Here is a 19,349-nt window from a genome sequence, read left to right as displayed (position 1 = left end):
AGTAGTATGGTGGTGGTGGGCTAGGGGATGGTGGAGGTGGTGACTTGTAGTAATATGGTGGCGGTGGGCTAGGGGACGGTGGAGGTGGTGACTTGTAGTAGTATGGAGGTGGTGGACTAGGTGAAGGAGGTGGTGGTGACTTGTAATAGTAAGGAGGTGGTGGTGATGGAGATGGTGGGGGTGGAGACTTGTAATGGTATGGTGGTGGAGGACTGGGAGATGGCGGAGGTGGTGACTTGTAATGGTACGGAGGTGGGGGAGATGGTGAAGGAGGTGGAGGTGACTTGTAATAATAAGGTGGTGGTGGTGGTGATGGTGATGGTGGAGGTGGAGACTTATAATAGTAGGGAGGTGGAGGTGATGGTGAAGGAGGTGGAGGGGATTTATAGTAATAAGGTGGTGGTGGTGGAGATTTATAATAGTAGGTCGGAGGTGGGGGAGACTTATGAGGATATGGTTTGTCCTCTCGGTGCTCTGGTGGAGGTGGAGAAGAATATACATCAGGTTCATCGGCAACCACGCTAGTTGCTACAAGGCAAAATGCCATAGCAAAGATGAGTCGAGGCCAGTGCCCCGGTGGATGTACTGAGGTTCCCATTCCCTTGCAATTCAATTGTAACTGCTAGGGAAATGTCAGCTAGAAACTCTATTAATTCTTGAGGCTTATTACATGGTGAAGAGACAGCCCCATATATACTCATCTCCCCAATCATTGATGGTATATTTTATTGGTTTAATATATATATATATAAGACTACAGGCTGGATTAAAATGTTATTTTAACAATGTCTAACATTTGACCTTAATATAAAACGCCAATTTGCCTTTGCTCGTGGTTGTTTCCCTCAACCTGTCACCGCCTTTTAGACCAATTCCATGATGAAAAGACTAAGTCCAGAGAGCATAAACAAAACACCAACGCGTTCCAGCAAGATACAGGTATAATGCCTTCTTCAGCAGTTGAATTTAGCAGCAACGCGCAACTGAATTTAGTCCCAAAATTTGATAAACTAGAGTTACACAACATGCTTGCAGGCTGCAGCCAGATTAAGAGTGTTATCACCATCAGAAACTTGGAACGCGTTCTTCAACTAAAATTTATTATTTTGATGATAGCAATTCGACCCTGTCCTGGAAGGAATTTGTCACGTTTGAACTACCTTGGACTTGGTAACTTTAATGCTTGGAGACAGAAGGTGCCTCGGTAATGTTCAGACTATCTTCAAGGAAAATTTATAGGTCAACCAAATACATAAGACACACACTAGCTCTAACACTTTGAAGTATTCTTAAATGATTTTAAAATGTCTTCCAATTTTGACCAAGATTTATCTTTTTCCACAATCTTTGTAATTATTAATGGTGAATTACTGAGTGGCCGTGGATCTCTACGCTACTAACTATTTGTCGCGTGTTGTTGAAAAAATTTAAACTCTAAAACGTTGAGACTTAATTGATTGTCTAAATTCGGTAAGCACGATTAACTAATTCGAATATATTGTGCATCAAATATTGTATCTAGACATTCCTAAGTCTAGATTCTTTAAATATTATAGAGTTATTATTTCTCATGTTATTTATGTACTTATAATAAATCACTAAACTATGTTTTAAGTCTATGGCGATAAGCAGCACTAAATGATTTTTTTTTTAACAAAAAATGGGTGAATTACTGATCCTTTATTTCAATTTTATAGGTGATTGAATTCCTATTTTGTTTAATAGCTACTTGTAAATTGTTCTAAAATATATTCTTTGCTCGAATTCAAAGTCAATGATATTGCTTTTAAGTCATATTTTAATGGAATTAACCAGTTTTTATTTAATTTTGTTGTTGGTATAGAAGTATTGGTGGGGAAAGCTTGAGAAACATTACAGCCATGCATGGATTTAATTGCAAATATAATAAAATCATGTGAATCCTTTTGGGGCATAGCACAAAAAAAAAAAGAAAAAAAGAAAGACTAAATTTATGTTTCGTGCAAATTTTATTGGTGAAAGGTCCGATACATGTGATAGCTTAATTCATGTTGGCCTAATTAATTGCATATATATATATATATATATGATAATGATAAAATGGTCGATTAGGAAAATTTTTAATCATGTGATAGGCACAAATTTTTATTCTCTTATACTATATATATATATATGTATTATACAACTTAAATTAAGTAGCCAATGGATCCAAATGATGTATAATTATTTGTTGAATTAAGTTTGATTAAGAAAATTCATTAGAAAAATTTTGTTGTATTTTAGATTATATCTACTGGTTGATCTATTTTTAAAATTTTAACTTTTTTATTAATAATTCTTTCCTTTTTTTTGTGTGTTTCTTGGAATATTAGGTACACCGTACACCATCATGTGAACAAAATGTGAATAGCAACCGGCATTTTATTTTGGGATTCCTTGCTCTTTTTGTACATAAAATTCTTTGCACTAACCCACAAATTAATCCCATCTTATGTAGGAATCAAATTTTGCAAGAATCGACCTCATGTTTTTCATTTATCTCTTTTTTTAAAAGGTGATTATATTTGTCTTAAAGATTCATATACTATTTCAAATCTGTTACTTTTTACAATAAATTTTTTATGACACATTATCATGATTCGCGCATTAGAAAGTAATACTCCTCCGAAAGGACTGCACAAAAAATCATTGGGGGTGAAGAACATGATTCCACTAATCCTAATCAAATTAAACAAGGAAAACTAAAACTTTGCTTGCTCATGAGAAAAAGAAAGAACTAAGCAGAAAACCGGATCCTAATCAAAATGTTTTTTATATACTGTTAAGCTGGAGAGAAAATTACCCAAAAATTTAAGTCCATAATAAATTATCATACTATTAAAATTAAGTTTTAGGATTTGAATTTGAGATATCTTTCTTGATATTACTAGTGTTTACCCCGAGGTATTGTGTTATAACTTTTTTAATTCCTAACGTTGATTTTTTTTTTAAAGCATATTAATCTATTTTAAAATAAAAAGCATAGTATACATGAACGTAGCATGAACATGACCTCCTTTCTTCTTTCCAAAAATCGAAATACCTCTCCTATTTACTTCATTTTCTTTTTTTAATTTCCTTTTCTTTCTTTGTGATTTTTAGATGAATTTTTGTTCAAATTTTGTTTCATTTCTTTGGGAGTTTTTAGTTTTTTTTTTTGGTGATTTTATAGATTTATAGATTTTTGTTTTCGATGATTTTGTAGTTTCAGTCATGTAGTTGTAGTTTAAAAATATTGGTTAGGCTTAAGATTTCAAAGGCTGACCTAATGGTTGTTGTGTAGATTTTCTAAGGAATTTCTTTGATTTTGTTGTTAATCTTTTCGTAAAATTTTTCTGTTGCTCATTAGAATTTTTATAGCCACCACCAACCGCCGCTCACCTTGAAAGAAAACCAAATACTACGCCACATGTCTATTAAATAAGGAGTCAGGTTTCGGCATGGGAGGACCTCTATGTTACAGTGTACTACAATACCCTATCAAGGGACAATTTTAATATAATGTATAGACGATTGATTATCCCCAAAACTTAAATTAATAAAGAATAACGAAACTCTAAGTTATCCCATGTAGGACATCCTAGTAAAATAACAGCTTGAGAGGTTGGGCTTGCACCTAGCTCCACCTATACGTTACATCCCCAAAAAACACCTGCAACATTAACGTTTAAGTTTATTTGGGGATAACTTTGATTGTTTGTATTCATTGGAAGATGTTATAAAATTATACAATATAAATGTTTAGGACACTGTTAAACTTTGGTTGTAATATAAGTATTGAATGACTGCCAAATTGATCCTATTTTTTAGGTCCTTTCTTATAATTAAATGGAGAGTCTCGTTAATGGCTAATCTTTATTTCCTTTGCAGGTTGTATTTGTCTAAAGAAAAGCTCATCCTAATATAATCTATATTCGATTTTTACAGCTGTTTTATCATTATATTTTTGGTCAATTATCATTATTCTTTTAATTAGGACCTCACAGTTTCCTCTTTTTTTTTTCTTTTTTAATTTGATCAAAACAAATCATTGAAGGATTAAGAAAAAAAAGTTTACAACAACTTGGCTTAACCTTGGCCAAAGGTTAAAATATTTCATTGTTTTATCCTTCTTAAGTATAAATTTATAACCAAAAAAAGTTAAAGCAAAAGTTAATTTTGTTTGGAATGCAAAAAGAAAAAAATTATTACTCAATTTGTTTGTTATCATTTAATTACTCTTCTTAAGTGTTTGGGTCCATTTCTTTTTTTACTGTTATGTGGACACCTACTAAGACATTCACATGATTCTGAGATGATAAATTTCATCAAATATTAATGATAATTAATCGATGAGTTTGAAACATTTTAAAAAAATTACAATTTCAAAAATTGAGTCTTATATATGGTAAATAAAAATGAAATATTGTACAAATATCATGAATTTGATTCATTAAAGTAGTGAACATCTTTTACCATAAATTAATAAGTTAAATGATGTAACATGACAACAAACTACATGTCTAATATACAATACATATAATATGACATTAAATAGTTTTTTTACGTTTCTTTCTGGACCATTTCATTTTAAATATTTAAAATCCTTACTTTTTTCTATACCAGATAACAAATTTTAATGTATATATTCTTAACTTGTTGGCATTACAAATGATAGAACATCAAATTCATAGGAAATTTTCTAAAATACTAAAATCAAAGTCCTTTTCCAAATTGATTTACGGTAAGTTAAATCGCAAGACTCAAAATGCATAGTTACTTTTTCTCTCGTGAAGAAGTTCAACGAGTGATTTTAAATTTATACTAGAAAAAGGTTCGTATAATGCTGCGAGGCTAATCAGCTTAAAATTAAAAAAAATTTAAAAATGTAAAATAGCTCAAGAACAGTGAGGGTTTAAGCTCTGAGGAACATAAATTCAAAAAGTCCAAAGTCAATCTTGAAATCAAGTCCCCATGTTTCAAACAATGAAACTATATCAGTGTTGATCAATTAGTTTATTTAGGGATAATTTTTAATATACATAGATTATATATGCATATTGTAATTTCTTTTCAGGAAATGTACATTGTAATATAAAAAATATCATTAAGTTTTGTTCCTTTCAACTCTTATATCATATCGTCTCAAAAAAAAATAAAAATTCTACCACTAGTTTTTCATATATATATATAAGAAATAACTAAAGGATATAAATTCATGTGATTGGTTAATTAGTTTGACGTTGACAAATTAGTGGTCCCAAAATTTACTGAAATTGAATTGCAATAATACAATTTGATTGAAGTCTATAGTTGTTCCTTATAGTATTCATTAAGAGAGAGTTAATCATATTCTAGGTGCAATAAAAATACCAAATGAACATAATCAAGCATCTTCGCAAGAAGTCGCCGATTTAATTTTCGGAATTTCAATTAATTTTTACAATTAAATTCTTTTTTGTTTGTATTTCTGCAAATGTTAATTAGGTTCATGTGAATGCCTTATTCAAGGACGTCCATTCTCATTTTAGTTTCCAAGGAATTGGAATTGCTACAGTCTCATTGCTGGGCCGCAATGCAGATCCCATCTGCCCATGTGGTCTTCAACAAGATATTTTATTTATGGATGGATTTCAATAAAATCTGTATGAAGCCTTGCCTTTTATTTTGTGATTAGGGAAATAACTTGATCATTCATACACAGTGGTTTTTCATGTTGCCTAAAACCATAACTCCAAGCCTTCCAAATTTGCACTAATCTAATTATATTATGGCAAATCAAACAGGCGAGTGCTGGTTGCAAGGATTTCCCATTCGATGGCTTGGCTATAATCTCTAACGGCTCTTGGTTTAAACAAGAGCAGAGTTATAGACTAAACTCTCAAATGATTGAGCCTAACCACTCGTATTCTTGATGCTTATTTGTCCAAGTTTGAATCTATAGCCTTAAAATTAAAATACTGATTGCCCCCTTTGAAATAATCTACTCACATGGAGTTTATAGTGGACGACATTTATTTAGCAAAGATAAATAAGAGAGTGATAGGATATTTCATCACAGTTTTGTCCAGTAACATATCACTTGAAAATAATGGAATTGCGCTAGTATAAGCCCCGGCAACATTCCCACAACCATTGCTCCACAGCCTAAACCTCCTCAAATGTTATGCTTAAACTCCCTTCCATTCTCTCCAGAATGCAAAAACCTTTCATCTTTTCTTCTGCAAATATTATTAACTATACCAATACTCCTCCCAAAACCCCACATTCCAATTACATCAATAATCCCTTTGATACTTTAGAATTATGCCAATCTACAAAACAGATTAAACAACTCCATGCTTCAACCATCAAAACGAGACCTCTCCAAACCCAACTCCTCTACGCCAAAATTTTATCATTTCTCAGCCCTCTTTCTTCCCCTGAGAGCCTTAATTATGCCAGGGAACTTGTCAGCCACTTAAAAGCTCCACATTTGCAAGTGCATTTTTATAATTCTATAATCCAAGCCCTCTCAAATTCCTCGGAAGCCATGGCGTTGTACAAAGAAATGATAACCAAGGGTATTTATCCTGACACTTACACTGTTCCTTATGTCCTCAAAGCATGTGCTAAATTCCATGCCCTGGAAGAAGGCCAACAAATCCACGCGCATTCCATAAAGTTTAATCTTAATTCAAATGTTTATGTTCTCAACACTCTCATGCGGCTTTATGCTGTTTGTGGGATCATTGATTATGTTCGAAACTTGTTCGATCAAAGTCCTGAGAGAGACTTGGTCTCTTGGACTACCCTTATTCAAGCTTTTGTTAAAATGGGTTTTGCCAAGGAAGCCATTCAGGCTTACTTTGATATGTGTAGAGAAAATTTAACACCCGACAAAATGACATTGGTCGTCGTCCTTTCCGCTTGTTCAAGGCTGGGAGAATTGAGTTTGGGGACCCAAATTCATGAAACTATATGCAACTTTCATGATGTTGGTTCGGATGTTTTTGTTGACAATGCATTGGTTGATATGTACATGAAGTGTGGCGATGTGGATTCAGCTCGTCAGTTGTTTGATTTAATGCCTGATAAAAATGTGGTTTCTTGGAATTCCATGATATCTGGTCTAGTTCAACAAGGACAATTTAAGGAAGCATTAGATGTCTTTCATGATATGCAAAAGATAGGTCTTAAGCCGGACAATGTTACTCTGGTTGCCGTTCTGAATGCTTGTGGTAATCTTGGGAAGCTCGAATTCGGAAAGTGGGTTCATGCATATGTTGATAAAAATCGAATCAAGGCAGATGGTTTTATAGGAAATGCATTGGTGGATATGTATGCTAAGTGTGGAAGCGTAGAACAAGCTTTTGGGGTGTTTCATTCCATGAAATGTAGAGATATTTTCTCTTATACAGCTATGATTGTTGGATTCGCAATGAATGGAGAAGCTGAGAGAGCGTTGGAAATCTTTGCGGAGATGCCTGTTGTGGGTGTCAAACCAGATGACGTGACGTTTGTTGGTGTCCTTTCTGCATGTAGTCATGCTGGGCTGGTGGAGGAGGGTTGGAAGCACTTTGAAGACATGTCAACAGTTTATAATCTGCAACCTCAAACAGAGCACTATGGTTGTATGGTTGATCTTTTGGGCCGTGCTGGACTAATAAGTGAGGCAGAAGAATTCATAGCAAATATGCCAATTGAGCCTGATGCATTTGTTTGGGGTGCATTACTAGGAGCTTGTAGCATTCATGGAAAAGTTGAGCTTGGGGAAAGTGTAATGAAAAAACTTGTTGCCATTGAACCTGTAAGAGATGGTGCATATATACTCATGTCAAACATCTATTCATCTGCAAATAGGTGGAAAGATGCGCTAAAGTTGAGAAAGGCAATGAAAGAAAGAAAACTAAAGAAGACTCCCGGTTGCAGTTTAATTGAAGTCAATGGTATTGTTCATGAGTTCCGGAAGGGTGACAAATCACACCCAAGAAATGAGGAGTTAAGAAAGTTGCTGGAAGAAATGGCAATTCACTTACAGAGCCCTGGCCAATTTTCAAATAGCAACTGTATCTCCTATTACAGCTTATGTAGATAATTGAGAATGATTTTGTGTGGGAAAATTAATGGAGGCCTTCAGGCATGTTGGCATATTTCCTTCGCTTTCTCACAAGGCTTTGTGTGTTCAAAACAAGAAGCGGGGTAAGAAAATTATGGTCAATATTCGCATAAATGCCTAGAAAATGTAAGTTTCTCAAATTATACCCTTAGTTGTGTTTTGGCTTAGGTAGAGGCTAGACCTTGTCTTAGACAGGGGTTAACACCAACCTGCTTTTGTACTCTTCTTAGGAGGATTAAGGATTGAGGTCTAAGTTTGGAATCCCTGTTCCCCTCTTGTACCTTCTTTACGTAACAGAAAACGAGGTCAAACCGATCTAGATGTGAAAGGAAAGGGGTCCAATTAATTACTCAAGTTCCTGAACCCTACAAAATCTAGCTGGCAACTCTACAGCATTCTGCATGGCATTGTTGTGCTCTGAGTATACTTTTCCAATATCAAACTGTTAGGAATCATTACCTAGAACGGTGATTGACGACCATGCTCATCAAGAGATCTCGACTGGCTTAATTAATTCCCTAAACCTTTGAAAGGATCAAATCTTTTGACCTATCAATCAGTTTGTGCCAATACATCCTTTTGGCACTGATTTGTCGAACTGAATGGTTTTCTTTTGGCCATTTTTGTACTATTGGTTAAAGACTTCATCTTTATAAAGTATGAGAAAATAAGTCAGTCGGATACATATGTCCAGATTTGATGTTATACCATCTGAAAGAATATCAGCATGAATAGAACCTATAAATGAGTATTTCACTGAATCTTGTAGAAAATTGATGATATAAGTTGCATTTGAAACTTTGCAAAGTAAAAGGATTGCAATATTCAGTAATAGTTCTGCTCCCCAAAAATTTATAATGAGACCTCAACTTGTGTGCATACATAAACGTTATATTTCTTTCAAGTCTAGAAGAGTTGATTTCTTAAATTTATAACGGTTTGAGATGGCCAAGATAGTAGTAATAAAAGTATAGTCTAAATTATTGCATTTCAACAAGCAACCATGTGACTTGCATCTGCCATTTGTAATAATAAACTTATTAATTAATCTATAACTGAAACAGAAATAGGCATGTACTCAGAAAGAAAATTATTGTTCTCATTCTTATGAGAAATGATACAAGAGCTGGCGCATACAAATGAGCAAGACTCTCCATTTTAAACCTCTTATTCTAAAACAGAATAGCAAGCCTAACACACTCGAATTATTGATGGTATGGAGAACTTGTCGTCATAACTCCAAGTAAAACTGGATCAAAATAAAAGCATCAGCTTAGTAGGTCTTTGGAGGTGGTGGTGATTTGTAAAGATATGGAGGAGAATAGTGGTCATGAGATGGAGGGGCAGGAGTCTCGGGATGTGATGGTGGTGGAGATTTGTAGGGGTTGGGAAGAGATGGTGGTGGGGACTCATTAACGTAATGAGGAGGTGGAGATTTGTAGGGGTTGGGATGTGATGGTGGTGGTGGGGACTCGTAGATGTAATGAGGAGGAGGTGCTTTGAGGGTTTGGGATGTGGTGCAGGGGACTCATAGATGTAATGAGGTGGTGGTGGGGACTTGTAGACGTAATGAGGAGGTGGTGAATGAACCGGCAGTGGGTGTGATGATGGTGGTGGAGATTTATAAATATAATGAGGTGGTGGTGACTTTGGATGAGGAGGCGGGTGTGATGGGAGTGGTGGAGACTTATAGACGTAATGAGGTGGTGGTGACTTGGGATGAGGAGGTGGAGATTTATAGTGAGGTAATGGAGCTGGGTATTTTACTGGAGGAGGTGGTGACTTATAATGGTATAGGGGTGGAGGATAATGTTCGGGGGTGGTGGAGACTTGTAATGATACGATGGTGGGTGCTGTGGGTTGCTCCGGAGGTGGTGGTGACTTGTAATGGCCGGGTGGGTGATGCTGGCGCTTGGGAGGTGGTGGTGATTCGTAGTGGCCTGGTGGATGATATGGGTGCTCTGGTGGTGGAGGAGATGCATACTCGTAAGGTGGGTATGCAGCTGACACAATGGTAGTTGCAAGGCAAAATGCCAAAACAAAAACCAGATGAGGCAAAAGCCCTGGTTGTGCGGGGCTTCCCATTTTCCAGCTACTTCCAACTCTACGACCAAGAAACTAGATCTAGGAACTAATGTTTTTCTGCATGAATTGTAAGGCTGTTGGTGGCCCTATTTATAGATTCATCTGGGATAGTTTATGCAAATATATAACTCTAGTTCAATGTCCATAACAGGCTGGATTAAATTATTGTTTCAATTCATTTAATTCAACTTGCAATTCGTGTTTCCCGGCTCCCACAAGGTTGCCCACGTTAGTCCGTGTTGCGCACCAGGAAAAAAGTCAAAACAGATGTGAAAAATTATTTGTATATCATATTAATACATTGTGTCCTTAAATCATCTTGACATCAATCAATTTGCAGAACAGGCAGATTGTTTGATGTATTCACCAAATGCAACCAATGAAGGTACTGTGTTTTAATATTGTTACTTTTATTTTTTTTCTTTTAATTCTTAAAACTTTATGAAAAATAATTATATGTGATTAAAATGTAGCATTAATTAGAATGTAATGGATCTTTCTTTCCTTTTTTTTATGAAGTTATGGGGATTTTAATTTGTTCGAAGAATTCACATCTATAACTTTTAACTCATGGAGGATGTTTTTCGTTTAGATCATTGTTCTATATACTAGCAATGGAGTTTTATACTTCACAAGAAAATTTTGAATGTTGTCACATATCTATTTAATTAATGTAAAAATTTATTAATTTTTTTAAATATATCATAATTTTAGGGATGTCAAGGGCCGACTCACCCACTCAATGTGTCTGGACTTGGGCATGATTTGTGGGCTTGAATTTGGCTCAGCTTAATCTAATTAATTTATTTATCAATAAATAATATACTTATTTAATTTAATTATAAATATATTTAATGTATTAAAATATTAATATAATATATATTAATAATAAAATAAAATGTAACATGATTGAGTTGAAAGAAGCTTGGGCTTGACTTTTAAAAAGATAGGCCCGATAGGCTTGGCCCAAGCCGTGGATACCTCTACCTAATGAAAAATGTGGCAAGTGGCAACCTTCGCTGACTGTTTGTGGGATTCAAAATATAATATAATTTTTTTAATTTATTTTTCATCCAAACAAACCTTTTTCCTTTCTAATTTCAATAATAAAAGGAAAATTATTAAATTTGCAATTGTAATTCGATTTTATTGAATTTTGTCACTTTTATTTTAATTGATTTTTGAACAAATGTTAATTATAAAAACAATTCCGTAAAATATGTCGTTTATGCAGTTTTAGATAAAACGAGGATAGAAGAGTCAATGAAATTGGTCAATGGCTACTCTGAAATTAACAATTTAAAGTTGATGGTTAATATATGAAAGGTTTTCCTTAACTAATTAAGTCTAATAGACAGAAACCAAAGAATGTTTGAAGAACAGGTTAAATTGTGGAAAAGGGAGGTTAGAGAGTGAGAAAAGTCTTCAAGAGCCAAGTCCTTAACTAGTCCAACTTCAACAACATGCAATCAATTGTCCACCCTTTAATTTTATAAGTTTTTGTAATAATAATAATAATAATAATAATAATAAATGAAAATTTATTTCAAATATTTATGACATGATTGGATTTCAAAGTTTAGCAACCAAAATTTATTTCAAAAATAATTAAAAGAAGTTTTTGAATAGATCAAATAACAATTTAACCAAAGTTTATACCAAATTTAATTAATTAGTTAATTTGGTTTTAAAATAATACTCATGTTTAAGTGGTTGGTATTGAAGAAATTTTCTCTAAAAGGTTGGTTTAAACTAAAAGTATCCATGAGCCAACTATAACTCATTAGATTTATAAGCTTGACTTCACTCAAGTTGGATTGTGGATATCATTTTTAAGGTTCGGGTTTTACTCGACTTAATTCATGAATATTATTATATAAAAATAATATATTTAATTAAAATTTAATTTTTAAATGTATTTATAAATATAAAAAATATTTTTAATACTTTAATAATAGATATAACTTAAATGACTAAGATGAACTTGAGTTTTGGATTTTAAGATGTTAGCTAGACTTAGCTCAACTTAAGCTATGGACACTTCAAGTTCAAAAAAGATAATCCAAAGTAATTCAAAGTGAAGATTTATGCATCATATGGATTGAAGCTTGAGTCTATATTGTTGGTGTATTTTCAAAATAAAAGATTATATAATATAAAGAAAAGCTATTTTAACTTAAAAATTACGTTACGTGAAGTGACATAGTGTAACTATTGAATTATACGTAGGTTTTTCATGTAAATAGTTATATCTTTTAGTAAAGTGACATATTGGAAAAAACACATTTGAATCCAAAAGTTATGAGACAATTGAAAAACACTATAGCTAGAAAGTTTAGATATAAAAAATTATCTTTTCATATTATAGCTCAAAGATTATATTTTATGAAATAAATCATTGTCCTTTTATAAAGTGATTATTGAAACAATACCTTTATCCAAAGATTGTGTTTTACAAAATATAAAAGTATCTTTAAAACAAAGAGGTGCTTTAATGAAAGGGTTATGTCTTTAAGAAGAGACACTTACATGCCTATATAAAGGACTTGTTGCCAACAATTTTGAAACACTAAAAACAAATAAGTTATTAGCAGAAAAATCAAGAGCAATACAAGTGTTATGTTCTAAAATTAAAAATAAACATTTGAGTTCTTATCATCTATCAAAAGAATCTAAATTCCTCATATCTACTTGCTACATAAAGTAGGCTTTAAGTTTAAACAACGTTGCAAGCCCTAGGGTGTATCTAGCGGTCCACTTTTGTAAAGTGCGAAAATAAAGTTAGACGTTAGCTTCATTATATCCCTAAGACTATTTGCATAATTCTTCTTTTGCATACTGAGTCGTGGTAGCAAAATAGGTCTTAAAGATAACGTCTATTGAAAGGTTACTTTGAAGTCAATTTTACCGGTTATTTGAATTCCATCTAAACCCCATCTGCACTAATAATTTTAAGACTTATTTTTTGTAGAATTGGAATTCAAAATGACTTCACTAAAAGAGATATACTAGCATTGTCAAGCTAAATAGCTTTGAAGGAGGAAACTTTATTCGTTGGAAAAAAATGGATCAATTTGATGGTGACAAGGAAAGTGACAAAATGGTTCCTCATCGAATTATAAGATAAGTTTTCTTTTCGTACTTGATATATATGATATTGTATTTGATATGCATCGAAAATGTATATGGATTGGAAAGAAGGACTTTGTTATATTCATATTAACATGAAAGATATGGGTGTGGTGGATATTATTCTTGTTATAAGAATAATCAGAGATAATAATGACCTAATATTGTCTCAATCTCATTACATTCAAAAGATTGTAATGAAGTATGGTAAGTTAGATTGTACATCAGTGTTTACGTTTTATGAATCTAATATAAGGTTAGTACCTAACAAAGAAAAGTCAATAACATAAAATAAATATGTAAGCTTGATTGGATGCTTAATGTAAGCAATGATATGTACAAGGCTGGATATTGCATATGTGGTTGGGATGCTAACTCCGTTTACAAGAAATCCCTGGAAAGTACATTGATATGTTGTTCATAGAGTTTTAAGGTACTTAAAAAATAAAATGAATAATGGCATTTGTTATTTAGGTTTTTCTTCTGTTTTAGAAAGGTATAAAGGTGCTAGTTAGAACTCAAATGGAATGGATTAGACCTTTGCAACAAGTTGGATTTTACAATTGGTAGGGGTGCTATTTCTTTAGGTTCTAAGAAACAATCTTGTCAAGCAGACTCCACCATGATGGCTGAATTTATAACCTTATCGTTTGCCACCCAAGAAGTGGAATGGTTATGGGACTTACTATATAAAATTTTGTTATGGTCTAAACCAATGGCATGAATTTTAATACATTGTGATAATAAAGCAACGATATCAAAAACGTATAATCAAGCATAAAATGAAAATAGTCAATATACTAGACTTTGACATATGTATCTTTGGGAGACAAAGAATTAGTGATGGTATAGTTACTATAACTTATGTGAGGTCATGTGAAAATTTATTGAATCTGTTTGTCAAAGGTCTAAAAATGGACTTGGTAATAATACCTCAAGAAGGATGGGCCTCAAAGTTGTCATCTAAATCTTCAATGGTGGGAGCTTATCTTGATGCTTGCGACTGACTTGCAAGTCTTGGATACTGACCATTCTACCATATGGTGATTTTCAGGATTAATTTATATTTCCATCCCGAGGTGTATAGTGTTTGGTTCCTGTAATGTGTAAGGTAAGGTTGAACAAAAGTTCTTAATAAACCAATAACATGTATATGTTGAAGTACTATAATTATAGGGTACTTCTGATAGGGGTTACCTATATGAATGGAAGTGTGGTTGCTTTTAGAAACTAAAGGTTTGACGCAAACTAGCATTCATGAATGGATGCAAAACACAAAGCCATAAAACGTGTTGGTAAAAATAGATACAAAGTGAGCAAGAAAGCTTGTGTGTGTTTAGTGGTCTGATTAGTCAAATAAAGAATTGATGGTTCAATACTTGGTCAACTACTCAATCAAACTGGAATCAACCACACTCACTAAGTGAAGGTTCAAATCTACGGGATACCTTCATTTATGCATAAGATTCCCAAAGGTATTTGAAAATTTTAAAAATGGTTGGTGATTGTTGGTGTATTTTCAAAATAAAAAGTTATGTCACATAATGAAAAGTTATCTTAACTCAAAGGTTATGTCACATAAAGTGACATAGTGTAACTATTGGATTATAGGTGGGTTTTTCATGTGAATAGTTATATCTCTTGATAAAGTGACTATTTGAAAAATATCTTTGAATCCAAAGGTTATGAGATAATTGAAAAACACCACAGTTGAAAAGTTTAGATATGAAAAGTTATCTTTTCATATTATAGCTCAAAGATCATGTTTTATAAAATGAATAGTTATCCTTTCATAAGATGATTATTGAAACAATACTTTTATCCAAGGATTGTGTCTTACAAAATGCAAAAGCATCTTTAAGACAAAGAGGTTTTTAAATGAAAGGGTTGTGTCCTTAAAAAGAGATGTTTGCAAGCCTATATAAAAGACTTGCTACCAACCATTTTGACACACCAAAAATAAATAAGATATTAGCAAAAAAATCAAAAGCAATACAAGTGTTATGTTTTGAAATTAAACATAAACACTTGAGTTCCCATCATCTATCAAAGGAATCCAAATTTCTTATAATTTACTTGCGATAGAAAGTAGGCTCTAAGGCTAAACAACTTTGCAAACCCTTAGGTGTATCTAGCGGTTTACTCTTATAAAGTGCAAAGACAAAGTTAGACATTGGCTACATTGTATTTCTAAGGCTATTTGCATAATTTTCCCTTTGTATACCAAGTGGTGGGGAAGAAATAAGTCTAAAGATAATGTTTATTGAAAAATTCTCATTGAAGTCAATTTTACTAGTTATTTAATTCTATCTAAACCTCATTTACACCAACACATATAACTTCTTTTATCTTGTTTTTAATTTAATTTTTTAATATAAAAGGGAGCACTCTAACTCATTTAAAATCTTTATCTTAATTTTACCTTACCTTTCTTAATTTTTTAAACAGAATTTGAATAAGCATTTTTTAGAGTTTTATTGAGCAACTAACGCATAATAATAAAAACCTTAGCTATGTGTAAATAGTCAAAGTAATCCATTATCAAGCTGAAAGCATTATTTTGACTATTTACATATAGCTAAGCATTTACCACCATGTGCTGGTAACACCTTTTCTAACTCTCTTGCCAAATTTAAAGTTGATAGAGTAATAATGCTTTTAGCTTGATAATGATTCGTTTCTCTTGCTACTCTGTAATCAGACCATGTTATCTAGTTTGTTTATTTTTATATTTTTATTCATGAACTTTTATTTTGCTATAGCTTTTTTATGTCTAGTAGCCTCTTTTCATATGCATCTCCTCAGGGATGATGCATTTTATTGTACCTCTTCAATGATTCTTAATAAAACTCACTTTAATTGAAGGAAAAAAGAGTGCCATATATAATGGAAGATTTGTTGAAAATTATATGACATACTCAAATCTTTAATACGAAATGTCATCTTTAACATGCGCATGGACATGAAGAATGTATAGATTCCAAGCAATGCATATTGATCGTATTATCTTTCTAAATATATATCTCTTTCTCATTTTAGCTTTCTCAAGCAATTAAATACCTTGGTGTGAGTAATCCAAATTCCAAGTAAGTAACTTGGATTACAGTCGAAATAAAAAAGGATAAAATACCCTAACCTCCTTAAGTTTTTGTTGAAATTTCAAACGGGTCCATTAGTTTTCGAAATGGACACTTTGCCTTAAAAATGCAAACATTGTTAACAGAGATTAAGAAAATATTAAAAAATCTTTTAGTTTTTATTAATTTAAAAAATTATTATTATATTTTAAAAAATTAAAAAAAAAGAAACACGTATTGATCAGTGCTCCCAAGGAAAGGGAGCACTGACCGGTGCACCCCAAAGGAGAGCAGCACCAGATCGATGCTCATAACAGAGGCCAGCACCGAGTGCTCCTTTGGGATTATCGATCGAGCTCCCTAGGGGAGCACTAAGTGCTGCCTTCGGAAGCCCTAAATTGGGCTCCTTAAGGGAACTCCGATGCTCCCCATCTTGGGAGGTTTTTTTTAATTAATAAAAAAATAAAATTATATAATAATAATTTTAAAAATTAATTAAGGGTAAAATTATCTTTTTATCATTGTCACGTCAACAAGTTGATGAAAATATTAACAGTTGACTAACGACTGAACTTACGTGTTTAGTAAAAAAAAAATTTTTTAGGCGGGATGTTCATTTCAAAAGCTAATGAACCGTCATATGATTTCGATCAAAACTTAAGGGGATAAGGGTATTTTACCCAATAAAAAAGCATCTACCATTAGGAAACAAAAATAAACATTATGAAATAAATAATATATTGTCTTTATTGCTCAAGTACAAGAAATGATACAACCATTGGCAGATTGACACATAAGAACAAAGTGCACAAACATCTATATTTTTAAATTCTTATTCTTTTCCAAGATTATAAGGCTACTTAACAAAGTGATAACAAATATCATCACGATAGAACGTGTTATCACCAATTTAAATGGTCTTAAGAGAAAGCATCAACTTAATAAGCCTTTGGAGGTGGTGGTGACTTGTAAAGATACTTTGAGTGTGGCGCTGAAGGAGTCTTAGGATGCGGGGGATGGGGTTTAGGATGAGGGGGATGAGAGGGATGAGGCTTAGGATGTGATGGTGGAGGTGGAGTTCTGTAAACATAAGGAGAAGGTGGTGAATGGACAGGTGGTGAAGGAGACTTGTATATGTAAGGAGGAGGTGGTGAATGTACTGGTGGTGGTGGAGACTTGTATACATAAGGAGGTGGTGGGGACTTGTAGACATAAGGAGGAAGAGGAGAGTGGACTGGTGGTGGATGGGACTTGTAAAGTAAGAGGAGTGGTGAATGTGTTGGTGGTTGGGGACTTGTATACATAAGAGGTGGGGGTGAGTGTTTTGGAGGTGGTGGGGATGTGTAAACATAAGAAGGAGGAGGGAGGAGAGAATGGACTGGTGGTGGTGGGACTTATATAGGTAAGAGGAGGTGTGAATGAACAGGTGGTGGAGGGACTTGTATATGTAAGGAAGAGGTGGTGAATGTACTGTGGGTGGTGGGGACTTGTATACATAAGGAGGTGGCGGTGTGTGTTTTGGAGGTGGTGGGGACTTGTAGACATAAGGAGGAGGAGGAGAGTGGACTGGTGGTGGAGGGGACTTGTATAGGTAAGGAGGTGGTGGGGGGACTTGTATACATAAGGAGGTGGTGGTGAGTGTTTTGGAAGTGGTGGGACTTATAGGCATAAGGAGGAGGAGGAGAATGGACTGGTGGGGAGGGGACTTGTATAGATAAGGAGGAGGTGGTGAATGTACTGGTGGTGGTGGGGACTCATAGACATAAGGAGGAGGAGGTGAGTGGATTGGTGGTGGAGGGACTTGTATTGGTAAGGAGGAGATGGTGAATGTACTGGTGGTGGTGGGACTTGTAGACATAAAGAGGTGATGGTGAGTGCTTTGGGGTGGTGGGGATTTGTACATATAAAGAGGAGGAGGAGAGTGTACTAGTGGTGGAGGGACTTGTATAGATAAGGGGGTGGTGGCTGGGACTTGTATGTATAAGGAGGTGGCGGTGGGGATTTGTATACATAAGGAGGAAGTGGTGAGTGAACAGGTGGTGGCGGAGATTTGTATACATATGGAGGTGGTGGAGGAGATGTGTGTTTTGGTGGTAGTGGGACTTGTATGCGTATGGAGGAGGTGGGGACTTGTGGTGATATTGTGGAGGTGGATATTTTATGGGAGGAGGTGGTGACTTGTATTGATAAGGTGGTGGAGGGGAATGCTTAAGACCTGGTGGTGACTTGTAGGGCTTGGTGGGTGGTATGGGTGCATTGGTGGTGGAGGGGATGCATACTTGTAAGTTGGGTCGGTGGCTGCCACAGTGGTGACTACGAGGCAAAATGCCAAGGCATAAGCCAACCCCGGCAGTCTGAGCGATTTCATTGCTAGCAGTTGAACTCTATCAACAGCAAATAGATGTGCGAACTATTGCTTTGTTGATTGATTGCTGAGATTCTTAGATTGTAGCCATCCCCATTTATAGTGCTCTCTTCAATCATTTATTGAATAAATGTTCTTATTTAATGAACCTAACAGGCTGGATATAATCTTTAAATATTGCCTCATGTTCGTTCATTTCATCTTTCCATTCGTGTTTGACCACTAGCTAGCCCATGTTAGTTTATGATTTATAATATGAAAAAGTCAGAGAAACGGTGATATATATATATATAAACATAAACTATGTACTTCGACCAGTCGTGACTTGGTTCCCTTGCATACCTCCGCATAAATTTTAGCAAGATCAAAAACTGATATACATGGTTAACTGTGTTGATCACAATGATCACGTTCAGTCGGCAATGCTATACACTTAATTATTTGTTTTAATTTTTTTTTAATTTTCAATATTTTCATTATTATACTCATTTGTTATTATTCCTAACGGGTCATTTTAACAGTTAAAATTTAAAACTAATTAAAACTTAAAAATCTTATATCTAAATTTTAGGCTGAGTAAAGTAAGATTATGAAGGAT

The 19,349-nt window shown here is 33.9% G+C and overlaps 3 protein-coding genes and 1 pseudogene across 3 annotated transcripts; 1 reads left to right on the top strand and 3 right to left on the bottom strand.

Annotated features, from left to right (window-relative positions):
* Position 1: 1 nt before the first annotated feature.
* On the bottom strand, positions 2–650 carry LOC110412316 (uncharacterized; the record flags this gene model as incomplete). The annotated part of the gene is made up of 1 exon (XM_021422847.2): positions 2–650. A coding segment is annotated over exon 1 (597 nt), but the record flags the coding sequence as incomplete, so codon positions are not given.
* A 5,369-nt stretch (positions 651–6,019) lies between these two features.
* On the top strand, positions 6,020–8,583 carry LOC110412543 (pentatricopeptide repeat-containing protein At1g08070, chloroplastic pseudogene; annotated as a pseudogene).
* Positions 8,584–9,173: 590 nt separating this feature from the next.
* Positions 9,174–10,237, bottom strand: LOC110412545 (uncharacterized). The gene is given in 2 exon segments (XM_021423096.2): positions 9,174–9,598; positions 9,601–10,237. Coding segments are annotated over 2 exon segments (810 nt in total). The 5' UTR covers positions 10,181–10,237; the 3' UTR covers positions 9,174–9,368.
* A 7,087-nt stretch (positions 10,238–17,324) lies between these two features.
* On the bottom strand, positions 17,325–18,754 carry LOC110412315 (uncharacterized). Its single transcript, XM_089782896.1, is given in 7 exon segments — positions 17,325–17,778; positions 17,823–17,997; positions 18,046–18,186; positions 18,189–18,232; positions 18,326–18,461; positions 18,494–18,634; positions 18,637–18,754. Coding segments are annotated over 7 exon segments (1,209 nt in total).
* Between the last annotated feature and the right edge of the window lie 595 nt (positions 18,755–19,349).

This window comes from Theobroma umbraticum, unplaced genomic scaffold (genome assembly GCF_002168275.2).
Source record: "Theobroma umbraticum cultivar Fairchild unplaced genomic scaffold, ASM216827v3 scaffold_95.0, whole genome shotgun sequence".
Lineage (NCBI taxonomy): Eukaryota > Viridiplantae > Streptophyta > Magnoliopsida > Malvales > Malvaceae > Theobroma > Theobroma umbraticum.
Note: the sequence above shows the minus strand (reverse complement) of the source record. Positions and strands in the feature narration are given on the sequence as shown.